The sequence below is a fragment of the Laccaria bicolor genome, genomic scaffold, assembly GCF_000143565.1.
Source record: "Laccaria bicolor S238N-H82 LACBIscaffold_21 genomic scaffold, whole genome shotgun sequence".
NCBI lineage: Eukaryota > Fungi > Basidiomycota > Agaricomycetes > Agaricales > Hydnangiaceae > Laccaria > Laccaria bicolor.
In genome coordinates this window covers 120,609-135,258 of record NW_001889892.1, presented here as the reverse complement: position 1 = coordinate 135,258, position 14,650 = coordinate 120,609, and the positions used below count along the sequence as shown (strand labels likewise).

Genomic DNA, 14,650 nt, shown 5'->3' with positions numbered 1-14,650 from the left:
ATCGCGTCTTCATCTGGGCAAGGCTCATCAGACGGGCGGGGTGGAACGGTTACATAGTGTTGCCGAAGTTCAGTTCAGTCCAGTTCTTCACCTCTTTTTGAGAACTGAGAACTGAACTGATGACCTCCAGGCAGAACTGAGGACCGAACAGGACTGAACTGGTAAGAACCGTTCTTCCCCGTTCAGTTCTGTTCAGTTCTCCGTTCGAACTGCCGAACTGTCAAAAATTCGGCAGAAAGTTGGTTTGTACCACCACCTAGAGGTTTTGCGACTGCTTACCTTGCACTTACCGTGACGGTGCACCGCAAGTTGTCGAACATCAAACACAGTACGTCTTGGAGCGCGTCGAGGACATCGCTGGAGAACGTTTGAAACAACGAGCAGTTAATTGTTTGTTTGTTCGTGCATTACTTACTCTCTCTCCACCAACTAGTACTACGCCTTTTGACGAAATCGTCTGCAGCTCAGCAGACAGCGGCAAATTGACCTACTGGTACGGCAAGCACCAACTCTTCACCACCCTCTCCCAGCCCATATTCATCGTCAACCTCAACTCCGCAAATGACAATATATCCTACCCATGCGCCCTCCCACCCCGTTTCGCCGCCTTGAACATGGCCATGATATCATTAGCCGAAGACTACAGCCTCGTTGGATTCAAAACTCTCGCAGTCGAGGTACCCAACCCCCCTCTCCTTCTCAAACAATCTCATGCACTCCCAGCCTCAGGACAAAACCTCAATGATCAATCTCACCTGCGTCATCAACCGTGCAACAAGGTACAGCTACATCACTCCTCCCTCCTCAAATCCACCCCATGGTACTCTCAACGACACCGCCGCACCTCCATCCATCTGCGCAAACACGTCTGCGCTCTTCTCAAGCGCTGTGGGGGAGATGAAGGGGATACGAAGTGACGTTAGGGACATCCAGGAACGGTGGCTTGATGCGTTTGAGAGGGAGTGGAGGAAGGAGGGTGAGGCAGGTCGTGCTAGGATACGAGAGCGGAAGGGAGGATGTTGGAATTGATGGATGACGTCGACGCTATAAGAAAAGCAGTTCAAACGCGCTAACGAACCTTGCAAAGCCGGCCAAGGGCGATCGTTAGGCAGGACACACAACGAACGAGCTTTGCTACAGCCAGCAGTAAATATTTTGTAGTGAACGACATGATGTACTTTCTTCTGTCTCCAGGACCATTATATTCTACCAACGCTTACTAACGAGATGAGAGAAGGGTTGTATCCTGAGGTTGGGAAGGTTGAGAATAAGAAACAGAAACTTCAAAAACACTCACCAACGTAACTCTTATTCAACGTTTCTTGGCCGATTCTCAAACAAAAAAATAGATAGAACTTGTATGTTCAGTTCAGTTCGAACCGGTTCAAATACAGTTCTTCAAATTTCTCTCATGCCCGAACTGCGAACTAGAACCGACCACTCGAGCCCGGACCAGAACTGGAACCGTAACCGAACTGTCCGTTCGGTTCTGCCAGTTCGGTCCGAACCGATGGTTCGGAACTGAACTTTGGCAACACTAGAACGGTAAGTCCTGGTGCAGACTCGTTCTCGTCAGAAAACGTGGCATACTAACGCATTACTCAGATTGAAAATCCTGACACGAGCGGTCCTCGTTACAGTTGCGTCGTCATCTACGAAGTCTTGTTCCGATTCTCATAGAAATTCTCTGCTCAATCAGTATACTATCGCCTATTCACCAAAGACAGTCCAATTGCAACGAACAACCCGATCTATGCAAACAACCTATTCGTCAGTCGCACTCTTCTGAAACTCGTCGCTCCCCCACGTGCCGCTTTATCCATAAAAAAGCATCTCTGCAAGATCGAGGGATTTTTAGGAGCTACAAACGCCACACTCTTCGAATCGATTTCAAGTCAGACCGCTGTTACGGAGTCCTTTCGAATGGCGCTCAAGGAGCCTTTTGGCCCGGGGATATCTGAGGACGACCCCATGGTTCTAGTAGTTGAAGCGGAAGATGCCGAAAAGCGGTCAGCGAGCACGGTGCAATCGAAGGGTCTCCCTGAGGCTGTGACGCCCGAGCCTCGTTATGGTGCGAACGGGAATTTTATCATATCTCGTGCACAACCGCGTTACTCATTACCGTCAATCAGTTTACTACCGGCTTTACGAGGAAGAAGGAGCAATGACTTCCAAAACATCCTTTGACCCGGATGATTCTTCCTTGGGTCACATTAACACGCTCTCTATCGCGCCACCTCAAACGGTGTCCTCTCTGAGGTCACAGATTGTAAAAGCTGAAGGCATCGCTGATCGCAAGATTCAACTGTTTGGGGATATGGACGGCGAGGTGCCGATGAATGATAATGACCACATTTCTTTCCGAGCACAGGTCTATCCGGGACATGTGGAAGATGAGCCCATAACTCTTGTTTGTAGCCAAGTCAAGGCCGAGAAAAAGCAGAAGATCGGCCGGGTAGTGCCAGACCCAACCTTCAACAAAAAGCTTCAAGGCTCGGCGCAATGGAGTGAGTAAAGTTATCGTGTTTCAAAATAACTCTTATGCTTTCTTCAGATCCACATCCGGATGTTCAATCAGACTGGCTCCCCTTCGCTGCGCACGAAATCCTGTATACAGATGGCGTCAAAACGACAGGCTACATCGCTGGGTCAAGTAAATATCTTCTTCACCGTCACATAAGCAGTACAAAGACGATTTTCATCCCTTCTTGTAGCGGCTCCCTATAGTGGATACATTGCGGTGAACTCCGCTGGTAGAAAGGGCTGTGAGTCTACCCTATTGCTGAATCTTGGGCGACTTGACATTAATTAAATCGGTCCGCTAGTCGTCTATGATGGTAAGTGGCAGGTGCTTATCCTTTGTGATATTTGCTTATTGATTCTGATTTTCTCTACCACTGCCTACTAGCTCACGCCAGGCTCTGCTAAGAATTAGACCACTCTTGGGTCTTTCAGCTTCATCTCCGCTTCACTTGTGTTTACCAGACGCATATATTTCCACATTTTACCCGAAATCAGTAGAAGACTGTCATCCAAGTTCAGCGCCATCCAAGTTCAGCGCCATCTTCAGAAGTAAACGTCCCTCGTCACTGCTAATTCAAGTATTGCCCGATTTCGAAATTCTTCACCCTCCTCTTGTCCCAATTAGGTCCGACTAGGTAGCACATTCACAATTTCAAACACGACACACCCCCAACGAACCCAAGCAAGGATTCACGATTCGTCCGGCTAAGCTACCGTCCCACCCTATCCAGCCCACTCCCTCCCCTCCAACCAAGCCGAAAGCCTTCCGCGACGCTCTCGCACATACCGTCCTCTTTGCAGTGGCACCAATCTTCGCACCTCCCTTCGGATTTCGATGTCTTTTCTGCCGATTATACCGACTCGTCTTCTGGGTACAAAAGCCAGGTACGATCTTCACCTTTTCTCGCTGTCGGACGTAGCTAACGTCGATGGTTAGATCGTGGCGCCGCAGCTTGGGTGGCTTCGCAATTAGAGAGGACGGACCAGATTGACGTCGATTTCGCCACCATATCACAACGCGCAGCCCGAATACGTTCGACCTCGTCTGTTGGATACGTGCTCGCTGAACTGGAGGCGGCTTTGCGGGTTGTGTGGAGAAAGAGACCGTCTTCTCGCCTGCTCAAGGAGCTTTTTGAGCACCGTCTTGTCAGACGCTCAATACTTGACTTCTCACGAACAGCCAACGGAACCTGTAACCTTCCACCCTTCCACCTCACTTTCAACTTCAAGAATCTCCACCCTTGCTGCTCTGACCCACAGACTACATATCGCGTCAATATTGAAGCTTTTCTTCATGAGCTCCAGCTCTACAACGAACTAAACGGCCACCTCCTTTCTTACCCATCTCCTAGCCCTATCAGAAGGGATTCTCAAAATCAGCGCCCGTCAACACAACACCTCCTTTGGATGTCAATCGCGGAAGAGTCTCTCCGATCCCTTCGACCACCTCCCCTTCTGTAGCAAAGCCCCTGCGAGAGGCTTGAGCCCACCCACGGCTCCTCTTATTCCAATCTGTGGCTTCCCTAGTCTGCCCAAGTTCCGACATTGACATTGTCCTCCAAGACACGAAGTCGTCCATCCTGCCACGTGTTTGGGCGGCGAGAGTATGTCACTTAACATTCTTCCATGCCGCTCCTCCTCGCTTGGTCTTATGAAAACTAGGGGGTATGAGTCTCTCAGAGTTAGGGATCGCTGCTATACACTCCCGGACGGCTGTTTGTTGATGTCTGTGAGGAAACAAGTCTCGTAAAGGTTCTTCAACACTGTTGTTGCTCGGCGAGTGGGATGTAGTTGGTGGGGGTTAGGAAGTGGAGCTTTCTTTTCACGGAGACTCGGATGTCTGGATTTCCGAAAAGCGCCGGTTTTGTGGCTTCTTCAACGTTCCTGACCACCACCTGTCAATTGGTCAAAGGCAATCAGCAACGTCTAAGAGCGACTTGCAAGCACAGCGCAGTTGGAGAGACTACCTGGGCTGTACTGCCTGAGCCCCGTTATGGTACGTTCCAAAATGTTATTATTAACTCTTGCTTACTTGCTTTGGTCCAGGCTATTATCGCCTCTACGACGAAGATGGCGCATTGGCATCGAAGACGTCTTTTGATTCGGAAGACTCATCCTTGGGCCGCATCGACACGCACTCCATCGCACCACCACAAACAGTCTCTTCGTTGAGTTTCCAAGTCACGAAGGCCGAGGGCTTTGTGACTCGAACTGTTAAGGTGTACCAAGACATGGACGGAGAGGTGCTGATGTCTGATAATGATCACCTGCCCCTTCAAGCCCAGGCTTACCTGGGACATCTTGAGGATGAACCTATAACGATTGTCTGTAGTCAAGAGAATTCAATGACCCCATTAAGCGCAGTGGACTTAAGCCTCTTAACGCAGATTAGAGGGGGGGTGGCATGGAGTAAGTGAAATTAGCAGACAATTGTCAAAATGAATCTCACGCATCCTGCAGATCCCAGTGAAACTCATCAGGCCGACTGACTTCCTTTCAAGGAGGGCGAGGTCATGTACACGGATGGCATCAAAACATCAGGTTTTATTCCCGGACTCCCAAGTACTCCTCTTTCGTATATTATGAGAATAGTACTGATGCATTCTTTGTAGATCCCTATAGCGGTTACGTTGCGATGAACTCCGCCGGACGGAAGGGCTGTGAGTCACTGGTCCTGAATTCTTGAACGACTTGAAATACTGAGGATATTGATCTTGTCAGTGGCAGGTTTTCATGTGCCATGTCCCTTTTCAAATTTCCTTCATCATCTACTCAGGCCATCTGAGACGTCCTTATGAGAGCTGTTGAGGAGCTTATGACGATCTCATCCTTAAACATAGACATCTAGGGTGGCATAAATGGGTGTTTCTGTATTTCAAGATAGTCGAACGTTGAGGATTAGAAGGAGGATTGGAAATTGTCTCGCAACTAAAGTGTTGTCTGCTCTTTTGAGAGGATGCAATTCAGAAATTCTGAGTCAACACAGAAATGAATGTCAAGCCTTCAGAAGAAATTTCTCGTATCTTCCTATTCATCAAGAGCATTCTCAACACGGTTCGGAAGAGCATTGAAGATCAAGACTCAACTCAGTCGCTTTCAGGGGTTCGCGCACAAAAGTCCCACATATCTTCGCCAGACCTAGGCACCAATGACGTTGCTTAGAGCGTGTGCACTGAAACTTACTACGCCGGAGAATACTGGTCACTCTTCGTGACCTTGGTCAGAGAGAGCTGCATCCCAAAATGTAGTGGCAACCCATGGAGAAAGCGAAGAATGGAGATGTGGTGGTAGACCTGTCTTCTAAAGGGTCGAGTCCAATGGTAGCGATTCTACCAATCCAGACAGAACTTGGCCAGAACTATTGGCACGACGACGTTCTGGGGGACAGTAGGTGGGGGCTTGTTCATTCAAAGAAACTGCGCACCTTCATCAGAGTATCCGCTGCGGGCGATGGTTGGCCGAAGGTGTACAGAGATCGATACACCTTGTGCACCATATTTCGCGCCCCAAGATGACATGGATGCTCCAGAAACTGGCCAGATACAGCATTTGGGGGCTCTATTGAGACTTTAGAAGAGAGAATGAATAGTCGTCGTGGTCGTCGTCCTTGCGTGTGACAAACCCGGGCGGTCATTAGCGTAGACGACACTGAGCTCATAAAGAGGTCACGACTTCAACCGTCCTTATCTCGCTCGTGATACAGACTCTGGGCTTAAGCATTGTGGCGTCGCGCAACTGCAAGTCTTGCAGAATACCTGTAGAAAAGTTTGAGAGCGTACCACAACCAAAAGAAACCTCTCACATGAATGCGTGATCTTCTCTTCGAAGCAGGAGACGAATTAGTTTCCGCCTTCTTAGGGCCACTCCGAATCTACTACGTGGATTGCATTCGAGCCCCAGACATCAGGCCAGATACAAGGCGAGCATCGACGTGCACAGCCTCCTCTTGCATGTCGAGTCAAGGGGGATGGTGTTCCGTTTTCCTTCAAAGGACGCAAATATTGAGATTGGATGGGGTGACTAGGAGAACCACAGAACCGAACAAGTCCATCGGAGCTGTGGCTGTGCAAACTCGAATGAGAATTTGTCTTTTCATCGTATCCTCTGCGACAAGGGGGGGTCGAGGAGGATAGATAACACAAGCTCTTTCTCGATTCACGTAGTGGCATCGGAAAGGACGATTGAGGCCGTTGCTGAGTCTTGAAAAATGCCAGTGTTTACCTGACGTGGGGTGTCAACATTGACCTGCATGGCTTCCTCTTGCATGTCGAGACATGAAAGATGGTGTTCCGTTTTTCCTTCAAAGGAGGCAAATATTAAGATTGGATGGGGTGACCAGGAGAACGAAGAAGTGCACCGGAGCTGTGGCTGTGCAACCTCGAATGGTAATTTGTCTTTTCATCGTATCCTCGAAGCTTCTTGCGACAAGGGGGGTCGGGGAGGATAAGTAACACAAGCTCTTTCTTGATTCGCGTAGTGGCATCGAAAAGGAGGATTGAGGCCGTTGCTGAGTCTTGAAAAATGCCAGTGTTTACCTGACGTGGGGTGTCAACATTGACCTGCATGGCTTCCTCTTGCATGTCGAGACACGGGGAACGGTGTTCCATTTTTCCTTCAAAGGAGGCAAATATTGAGATCGGATGGGGTGAGACCAGAGAACGAAGAAGTGCACCGGAGCTGTGGCTGTGCAACCTCAACGAGAGTTTGTCTCTTTCATCGTACCCTCGAAGGTTCTTGCGACAAAGGAAGGAAAGGATACCAAAGAGAGTAGCTGAGGCAAGCTCTTTCTCGATTCATGGACTGGCTTTGGAAAGGAGGGATTGAAGCCGTTGCTGACTGAGTCTTGAAAAATGCCGGCATTTGGTACCTGACATGAGGTGTCAACTTGAATGTGGAAGACGATCGTTCAACTAGCCAGAACACTAGTGCCCCGAACCTGATAATAATATGTTCTTGACAGGGCGAGAGGATTGGGGTAGGTAAAAGTATCAAGACTATGGGAGTAACGGCGAGAAGTAGGGATCGACAGCTGTTCAACCCGGTCAACGGTCAGGAATCGATGCGTTTTAAAGTCTCCAACCAGATTGTCCTCCCCGCGCCTCCCGACCCCGGTGAGGCAGTCGGAATTCATTTGACGTGAGAAGTGTCCCCTCCCACAGAACTTCCAAAGATGCTTTGCGCCTTTGGAAAACGTCGTGTCCCAATTCGCAAAAATGAAACGTATACAGCAAAATACGTTGAGTTAGGTACTCTTTCAAGTTCAACTTGTCTCCAGAAAGGCTCCATGGCGGCGAGTTCCCATCATTGAACTTCTGACCATACTAGCACTAATCAACAACCGACTATCGGCGCTCCACGCAAGCCGATACACACCGCCTACATGGCCTCGAAGCGTAGCGACGAACTTGCCCGTCCGGCCCTTCCATATGCGTATGCTGTTATCCCAAGCAGCTGACGCTGCCCACCGACCGTCTGGGGGAAAAGCGACGTGGGAGACTTGGCGCTGGTTGCCTGTCAGTCGGCGATGGGTTTGGTGGAGGAGTGGGGGGACCAGAGGAAGAAGGTATGGTCGTCTGAGCTGGAGATGAGCAAATCGGTGGGGGAAATGTGGAGGGCCGTGTACCGCTATCGTGCGAGTTTTTGGGCTGTATAGGGAAGGGTGGGGTTCTGAGTGGGCTTGTTTGCTTGATAGAGAGGGAGACTGACCGTCTTCGTCGGAGTTTCTCGCCTGTATGGTTGTACGGACCCGTACATGAGACGAAATTCGTATTCAGAGCGAGAGTGGTCACCCAATGCGCGTGGTCTTCCTTGTTTCGTATCCCATACTGACTGTCGGATCGCTGCTGGCGGTATAGAGCACGTCAGCCTCACCCCATTTAACGACGTTCACGCTGGCGGTCCGCCCAGAGTGAACTCTGCGCGTCGAGTTAGGAGGGACCATACCCGGATGGTGCTGTTTTTCGAGGGTGATGCGAGGCGGGGGGAAGTGGCGTTACTTTTTTCCAACTCAGCTGGTGTTTGGCTAGGAAGGTAAGAAGAAGGCGGCTCACAGGTGAATGGGTTCCCAAGAGAGGGACTTTATCTGTTTCGCGTGGCCTTTCAATGTGTTCCCGATGGGTTTTCCCGTTTTTCGGGTCCCATATACTCGCTTGAGACGAGTGTTAATTAGCGGGTCCAACGCCAAGAAACAGACCCACAAGTCCGTCATGTCCCCCATTAGCCAACTTCCGCTCCATAGCTTCCCACTCAACACATAAAACCCACTCTGGCCTGGCAGAACATGTGAGGGAGTCTCCGTGTTGAGGTCCCACGGACGCACGTAGGTGTCTCCTGAGCCTGTTGCGAGGAGCTTACCGGTGGATGAGAATGAGGCACATAATATGGGAGAGGTGTGTCCTGTTATGGTTATAATGATGAATGGTGAGTCAAGAAAGAAAAAAATGCACGCGTGAGGAAACGTATCGCAGAGGGTGGAAGAGCATCTTGAGGCTGGTCGGATGCGAAACACGCTTTGTGGCGAACTGTGCACGACGAGGATGTCTTCGGACGTAAAGGTGCCTGATGGATGGTCGAGCACGTCAGCTTCGAGGGATTTAGAGACGACGACGATGCGTGTAGGTGCTCCTTGGGGAGCGTTCTTGTCTTCAGGCAGGTTGAGGTGCAAGGAGAACGGAACGAGGTCCTCATCCTATGTGAATGAATTAAATATGTAGATATGCGGTAAAATCAGACATACCTGGCTTAAGATTTTGTTTAAGAGCGGTTCAAGAGATCCCCTTGGTAAATTTGCTGGGATATTGACGGCAGGCGCCAACGATGTACCATTTCCTCTGAGATAAATTGAACGACGGTGGTTCGGGGTGAAGGGTAGTTCTGGATGGTACTTCGACTTCTTCTCGCATGATTTGCGTTGGAGAAAGAGAAAATTTTCGAGAGAGGAATAAAGGAGGGTGGCAGGTGCGGGGGGGATGGGATTGGACGGCTGCTAATGGGTGAAGGTCAGATATCGATTGAAGGAGGCAGGGCTTTTGCGTGAGTGCTCTGTTCCGGTCAGGCTTCTTGCCCATCGTTTCAAAGTGAGCTCTCGCGGGGGCTGGTCGCAAGAGTTGGCTCAGTAGTGCGAGTTGACGTTGGTCTGCGTTGCAGCAAGAGCTCCGAGTGTTGTGTCGCCCAATTAGAATTCCGACAGCCAATTCCCACCTCCGACTTCAGGTCTTCTTCATCGACCACGACGATCCGACCTATCAACGTCTTGAGCCCTTTCAACTTTTCTAGTGTTCATATTACAACACACCATTTCACTCATGGAACCTTCGTCATCAGCCGCATTTCTGCCAAACGCTATCGGAACCACCATCGCTGGAGGAGCACAGGTCAATAACGCTGGGCGCGACATCATTTTTAATGGCCCTCCGGCCCATCCTCCCGCAGGTATGTCAGGTTTTATATGAAGCTCCAATACTATCAAATGGTTCATTGCATCTAGGCCTTCCAGGCTTGCTTAGGCCTGTCAGCAACGCCACCCATACTCGCGCGGGTCATGTTGCTCGATGTGATCCCGGTACCCGCCTAGAGGTTATCACTCAGATCAAGGAGTGGCTCAATGATTCTGACAACCGAGCTCCTATTTGCTGGCTCAACGGACCAGCTGGCTATGGCAAGTCAGCATTGGCTCAAACCATTGCGGAGTACTATGCCGCGGAGGGCCGCCTTCTAGGGAGCTTCTTCTTTCTTCGAGGCGCTGGTGAACGTAGCCACATATCTCGCCTGATTCCTACTCTTGCCCATCAGATCTCCCTTTCTATTCCTGCTGCCAAGCCATCACTTGAGAGGGCTCTTCACCATGAGCCTGCCTTGCTCGAGCCCTCTGTCTCTCTTGCTCATCAATTTCAGAAGTTAATTATAGATCCAACTCGTTCCACCACATTCAAAGTCCTTTCTCGCCTTCAACCCTTTTCTCTTTTTGTGAAGCAAAGGATTCTCGTTATTGATGCTCTTGATGAATGTGATGACAAGGCTGAGATGGCAGCTTTCATTGATGTTTTGATCAATGCATCTTCGGGGAAAAGTCGTCTTCCTTTCCAAATACTTCTCACCAGCAGGCTGGAGGAACATATTCAGAAAAGGTTCAATGATTCTGGTGCCCAGTCAGTTTTATACCATCTGGACTTGGCAACTTATGATGCTTGTCTGGATATCCAAGTATATTTTGAGAAGCAGTTTGGTCACATCTATGACCAGAATATCCGAAAGATGCAGAGGATATCAAAGCCCTGGCCATCTGTTGGAGACCAGGCTGTACTTCTGAATCAGGCTGGCAGTTCATTTGCATTTGCCACAACATTGGTCCAATATGTTGGAGGAGCTTCCATGCCACACAAAGCTTTGCAACAACTTTTGGAATCTGGAGCTAATGGTCTGGATCCACTTTATAAACAAGTTCTTTTCTCTGCTTCCAGGACAGCATCTCTTCATCATATTCTTGCAACAATCATAATTCTGGTGAACAACCAATCTATCACTTTTCTCAGTTCCCTCCTCAATCTTCAGCATGAGGAGGTTATTCATGAGCTATTGGGGGTACAGTCAATTATCAAAATTCCTGGACATGATGATCAGCCCATTATGCTCTATCACACCTCTCTCCGGGACTTTCTAACCATCAAATCACGATCAGAGCAATATTTCATTGATCCTCCTCTGCAACACCTTCATCTTGCCATACACTGTTTGAAGCATCTGGCAGAGTACCCTTCAAAAGACTTTTTTGAGGGTGATGTAGCCAAGTATGCTTGCTTCAATTGGCCACACCATATTCTTTTAGGATTTCAGAAGCAGGAATTATATGTGGATGAAACAATGATGAGCTCTTTGGAAACTTTCATTGAAGTTTTACTGACTTTTCAGGGTAAAACATGGTATAATACAATACTGACTCTTGGAGTTTCAGAGAAGACAAGAATTTTAAGCTGTGTGAGAGATGGAAAGGATCTATTTCATGTCAGTCATTGCAATTCTTAGATGGTTATCATACTTTTAACATGTATGACACATTGCAGAGGTCAATTGCTACAAAGAATTTGACCAAGCTATTTGAACAAGTTATTGGTTTCTATGAAGTAAGAGTTTATAATTAGGATATATTTACTGATTTAACAAGATCTTCTAACAGATAGTAAGTAATAGGAGAACAATGCTGATCAAAAGTTAATCTGTGAGCTGAATAGGAGGTATGTGGTAATAACAACAAAAATGTATCAGAATAAATATTGACCTGGTTTGCAGAATGTAAGTCAATACATAACAACATGTTATTGCTGCTGATAAAGCACAGAAAGTAGGGGGGAAAAAAATTATCAAACGAAACAGGATGTTATTCTTATCATTGTTTGTTCTTGCAGAATGTATGTTTACAAATTGTTCAAGTTTTTATATATTCTCATGGCTCTCATTAGTTTGTGCGCAATTATTCTGCATGATATTCCACATCTTATCATCAGCTGTCCATTTATGTCAGGAGGTAAGTATTAACCATTGATTCTGCTACTTATACAACTAATGATCTTGTTTTTAAATTCAGATGGTAATATAAAGTCTACTCAGATTGTCTCTGTATGCCTATAACAGATCTTTTAGTGGGTAAGTGATTGTAACATTTCTGAAATAGCTTTGTTCTGACTCAATTACCTTCTGAACTTACCATTTCTTAGGTTGTAAGTTGTTCCCCTATTGACTATTATTTCTTCTGGTGACTCATTCTCTGGCCTTTTCTTTTCTTGTGCATTGTTCTGGTGATTATGATGTGCTTTTACTTATTTCAGGAAGTAGGTTTTCTTGCATTTATCTTTGCACACTTCTAAAACATATACTCTTGCCATTATTTTTTTAGGCAGTGGGTTGGCATTTCTTTTACTATGCACACTTCTTCTAAAGATACATGCTCTGGCTATTATTTTACAGAAAGTGAGTTGGCCTGGTTTTTAATGTGCACTCTTCTGGTGACACAAACTGTGGCCTGTCTTGTTTCAGAATGTGAGTTGGCCTGGTTTTTAATGTGCACTCTTCTTGTGACACTGGCCTATCTTGTTTCAGTATGTGAGTTGGCCTGGTTTTCAATGTGCACTCTCCTGGTGACACAAACTGTGGCCTGTCTTCTTTCAGCCAGTGAGTTGGTCTGGTTTTCAATGTGCACTCTTCTGTTGACACAAACTGTGGCCTGTCCTGTTTCAGGTAGTGAGTTGGCCTGGTTTTCAATGTGCACTCTTCTGGTGACACAAACTGTGGCCTGTCTTGTTTCAGAATGGTGAGTTGGCCTGGTTTTCAATGTGCACTCTTCTGGTGACACAGACTGTGGCCTGTCTTGTTTCAGGGGGTGAGTTGGCCTGGTTTTTAATGTGCACTCTTCTGGTGACACAGACTGTGGCCTGTCCTGTTTTAGGTAGTGAGTTGGCCTGGTTTTTAATGTGCACTCTTCTGGTGACACAAACTTTGGCCTGTCTTGTTTCAGGTGGTGAGTTGGTTTGGCTTTCAATGTGCACTCTTCTGGTAACACAAACTGTGGCCTGTCTTGTTTCAGGTGGTGAGTTGGCCTGGCTTTTGACATGCACTCTTCTGGTGACACAGACTGTGGCCTGTCCTGTTTCAGAGGGTGAGTTGGCCTGGTTTTTAATGTGCACTCTTCTGGTGACACAAACTGTGGCCTGTCTTGTTTCAGAATGTGAGTTGGCCTGGTTTTCAATGTGTACTCTTCTGGTGACACAGACTGTGGCCTGTCTTGTCTCAGCCAGTAAGTTGGCCTAGTTTTCAATGTGCACTCTTCTGTTGACACAGAGTGTGGCCTGTCTTGTTTCAGGCGGTGAGTTGGCCTGGCTTTTGATGTGCACTCTTCTGGTGACACAGACTGTGGCCTATCCTGTTTCAGAGGGTGAGTTGGCCTGGTTTTTAATGTGCACTCTTCTGGTAATATAAACTGTGGCCTGTCTTGTTTCAGTATGTGAGTTGGCCTGCTTTTTATTGTGACCAATCCTGATAACAATATTTTGGTGCTTACTCCTCAGCTGGTGAGCTGCCTTCCTTCTGGCCATGAGTTACTCTTGTCACACATTATCTTTCTTAGTATGTAAGTTCTTCGTTTTTTACTGTATATTTTTCTAGTAATCCATTTTTGACATTTCTTTTTTAGTCAGTGCGTTGTCTATATTCTAGAATTATTCCAATCAATTCCACTCACCCATTTCTTGCATTTATAGAAAGTATGTGGTCTCTCCTTTATATCTTGTAAGTTTTATTGTTAGCCTTCATTTTTTTGAAAAATCTACACATATTGAGTCATTGTTCTTTCTCAGGTAATTAATCCTCAATCAATAATTTTCAAGGAGGTCAGTAAAATTTCAGCACCAAATAGACCAATTTTATGACCTCTCAGCTTTTCCTTGTTCTAGACAGTAGGTCACCTATTTACTATCATTTCTATCTCTTTGATATATGCTTTTTTTGACTCAGATTGTATGTTTTTATTTCCTGTTATACAACAATGCTCATGTTTTGTAGCTTGTATGTCTTCAATCCGTTTCCAGCTTTCCACTTTCAACTCTTCCTTTTATTAGGAAGTATGAATTTCTCTGCAGTATTTCACTGGATCCCTTATTTTAGATATAGTGGGCAAGTCAACTCCTTTTTTATCATCTTAGAATCTTTCATGTCATAAAATTCTCCTATTTTTAGAGGGTAAGCTTTCTTCCTTTCTTGCTTTCACTTCTAACTTGATATTCATCTCCAATATATAGAAAGAGACAACACTATCCAACTCCTAATAGCCTTGTTTTGTGCAAAATGTCAAGTTTTGTATGTGTACTTTTCTGCTCTATTCCTTCTTATTCACCATTCCCCTTAGTGGTTGATACATCCTCTATACCTATGATTTCTCCAACATCTCTATAATTGAGTGATGTATACACTGGGAGGAAGCAAAACCTTTATCTTCTCAGTTTCAGTTTCTTCTTATTGAGGTGTAGGTGAAGTACTGATTGCCGAGAATACCATCCTACAGCCAATAAAATCAAAATTATCAATGGATTTCACATCACTGTTCTGCACAACAAAAAGAAAGACCTCTCTTTAATGATAA

The 14,650-nt window shown here is 46.8% G+C and overlaps 3 protein-coding genes across 3 annotated transcripts in view; all 3 read left to right on the top strand.

Annotated features, from left to right (window-relative positions):
* Window positions 1-1,029, top strand: part of LACBIDRAFT_302442 (uncharacterized protein) — a gene marked incomplete at both ends in the record, with an annotated part of 1,124 nt that extends 95 nt beyond the window's left edge. The window contains 3 exons of the mRNA XM_001883504.1: window positions 135-161; window positions 434-677; window positions 730-1,029. Of these exons, the coding sequence (XP_001883539.1) occupies window positions 135-161; window positions 434-677; window positions 730-1,029 (571 nt within the window). The remainder of the gene's footprint in view (window positions 1-134; window positions 162-433; window positions 678-729) is intronic.
* An 894-nt stretch (window positions 1,030-1,923) lies between these two features.
* LACBIDRAFT_302440 (uncharacterized protein) lies at window positions 1,924-2,727 on the top strand (the record flags this gene model as incomplete). The annotated part of the gene is made up of 3 exons (XM_001883503.1): window positions 1,924-2,071; window positions 2,133-2,507; window positions 2,555-2,727. 3 exons carry the CDS (start codon window positions 1,924-1,926, stop codon window positions 2,725-2,727), a joined length of 696 nt encoding a protein of 231 aa, XP_001883538.1.
* Window positions 2,728-4,359: 1,632 nt separating this feature from the next.
* On the top strand, window positions 4,360-5,471 carry LACBIDRAFT_302438 (uncharacterized protein; the record flags this gene model as incomplete). Its single annotated transcript, XM_001883502.1, has 5 exons — window positions 4,360-4,519; window positions 4,570-4,932; window positions 4,984-5,085; window positions 5,136-5,183; window positions 5,289-5,471. The coding sequence occupies 3 exons, from the start codon at window positions 4,360-4,362 to the stop codon at window positions 5,010-5,012; spliced, it is 552 nt and encodes a 183-aa protein (XP_001883537.1). The 3' UTR covers window positions 5,013-5,085; window positions 5,136-5,183; window positions 5,289-5,471.
* Window positions 5,472-14,650: the final 9,179 nt, after the last annotated feature.